Source organism: Procambarus clarkii, chromosome 39 (genome assembly GCF_040958095.1).
Source record: "Procambarus clarkii isolate CNS0578487 chromosome 39, FALCON_Pclarkii_2.0, whole genome shotgun sequence".
Lineage (NCBI taxonomy): Eukaryota > Metazoa > Arthropoda > Malacostraca > Decapoda > Cambaridae > Procambarus > Procambarus clarkii.
The window spans coordinates 16,970,523-16,972,178 of record NC_091188.1 but is presented as its reverse complement, the minus strand read 5'-3'; the positions used below and the strand labels follow the sequence as shown (position 1 = coordinate 16,972,178).

The 1,656-nt window shown below is 49.0% G+C and overlaps 1 protein-coding gene across 1 annotated transcript; it reads right to left on the bottom strand.

Annotated features, from left to right (window-relative positions):
- Positions 1-501: 501 nt before the first annotated feature.
- Positions 502-984, bottom strand: LOC138372568 (antifreeze protein Maxi-like). The gene has a single exon (XM_069338048.1). The coding sequence runs from the start codon at positions 982-984 to the stop codon at positions 502-504; it is 483 nt and encodes a 160-aa protein (XP_069194149.1).
- Between the last annotated feature and the right edge of the window lie 672 nt (positions 985-1,656).

Sequence of the window (1,656 nt, the reverse complement as noted above, 5' to 3'; positions counted from 1 at the left end):
TAAGATTAGAATAATTATATTGTTCCCGAAGGGAAATTGCGATCATTGACAGTATACAACGTATGATGTATACTAAGGAAGAATATACTTATACAATGGTCACCATGCTGCAAGTTTTGTGCTACCATGGGGGGGGGCTGACAGCTGAGTGGACAACACTTGGGATTTGTAGTCCTAATGTTCCGGGTTCGATCCCTGGTGGTGGTGGAAACAAATGGGCAGAGTTTCTTTCACCCCGATGCCCCTGTTTACCTAGCAGTAAATAGGTACCTGGGAGATAGAGAGCTGCTTCGGGCTACTTCCTGGGGTGTGTGTAACAAAAAGTAGACCTGGTCGAGGACCGGGCCGCGGGTTCGATAAGCCCCGAAATCATCTCAAGATAACCTCAGGATAACCATCAAATATGGTCACTGAAATCTGAAGCCTTAGAATACGAAAATCAGAGTGAACAAAAATTTCCTTATCAAAAGGAAATATTGAAAGTGTAATGTATGTACAACTTTACGATATTTCGACGATGATCCAGCAGCTTGCAGAAGCAGCAGCAGCAATGATGGCAGAAGTAGCAGCAGCTTCAGAGGACGCAGCAGCAGCAGGAACAGCAGCAGCTAGCAGCAGCATAAACTGTAACAGGAGAAGAACAGCAGCATGAACAATAGCAGCACGGGGTACAGCAACTATTGGAGCAGAATCAGCAAGAATCAGAATCAGCAGAATCACAACAGCAGCAACAGTAGAAGCAATAGTAACAGCAGCAACAGCAGAGACAGCGTCATTAGCAAAATCAACAGCTGCAACAACACTTACAGCAATAGCAACAGCGGCACAAAGAACAATAGCAACTTCAACAGCTGCAGGATGAGGATCAACATTAGTAACAGCAACAGCAGCATGAACAGCAGAAGCAACTAGCAGCAAAAGCAATAATAGCAACATCAGCAACAACAAGAGGAGCAGCAGAATCAGCAGCAGCAAAAACAGCATTATCAATAGCAGCAAACGGAGAAGCAGCAGCAGCAGCAGGAACAACAGCATCAGCATCAACTGTAGGAATAGCATCAGCAGGAACAGAATCATCAGCAGCAGCAACAACCAGGAGTACCCGCTACAAATGATCAATCAAAGCGTGTGCGTAAGTGCGTGAGGGGTGGGGGTGTGGGGGAGGGTAGGGGGAGGGGCGTGGGGGCGATGGAGGGGTGGGGTGAGGGGGTCGCGCTAGGGGGTAAAAGAACGCAGAGCACAGGACAATCAACACCACATAGCGGTCCCCCGACACCCTCACGCCATTTACCACGGTGAAAAATATCTCGATTGCATGTTATCTATCCCCCCCTCTCTCTCTCTCTCTCTCTCTCTCTCTCTCTCTCTCTCTCTCTCCATACTCCCCCCCTCTCTCTCTCTCCATACTCCCCCCCTCTCTTTCTCTCCATACTCCCCCTTCTCTCTCCATACACCCCCCTCTCTGTCCATACGCCCCCCTCTCTCTCCATACACACCTCCCCTCTCTCTCCATAGACACCCCCTCTCTCTCCTTACCCCCCATCTCTCTCCATTCTCCCCCCCCCCCCTTCTCTCTACTGGCGCTTCGACCAAATTGATACGACGGACATAAATAGCGAGCCATTATAGGACATAGCTCGGGGGTTATAGCCATTA

Bases quoted from the DNA above. Each gene is read 5' to 3' on its own strand.
- LOC138372568 (XM_069338048.1), bottom strand. From the start codon at position 984: ATGCTGTTTTTGCTGCTGCTGATTCTGCTGCTCCTCTTGTTGTTGCTG.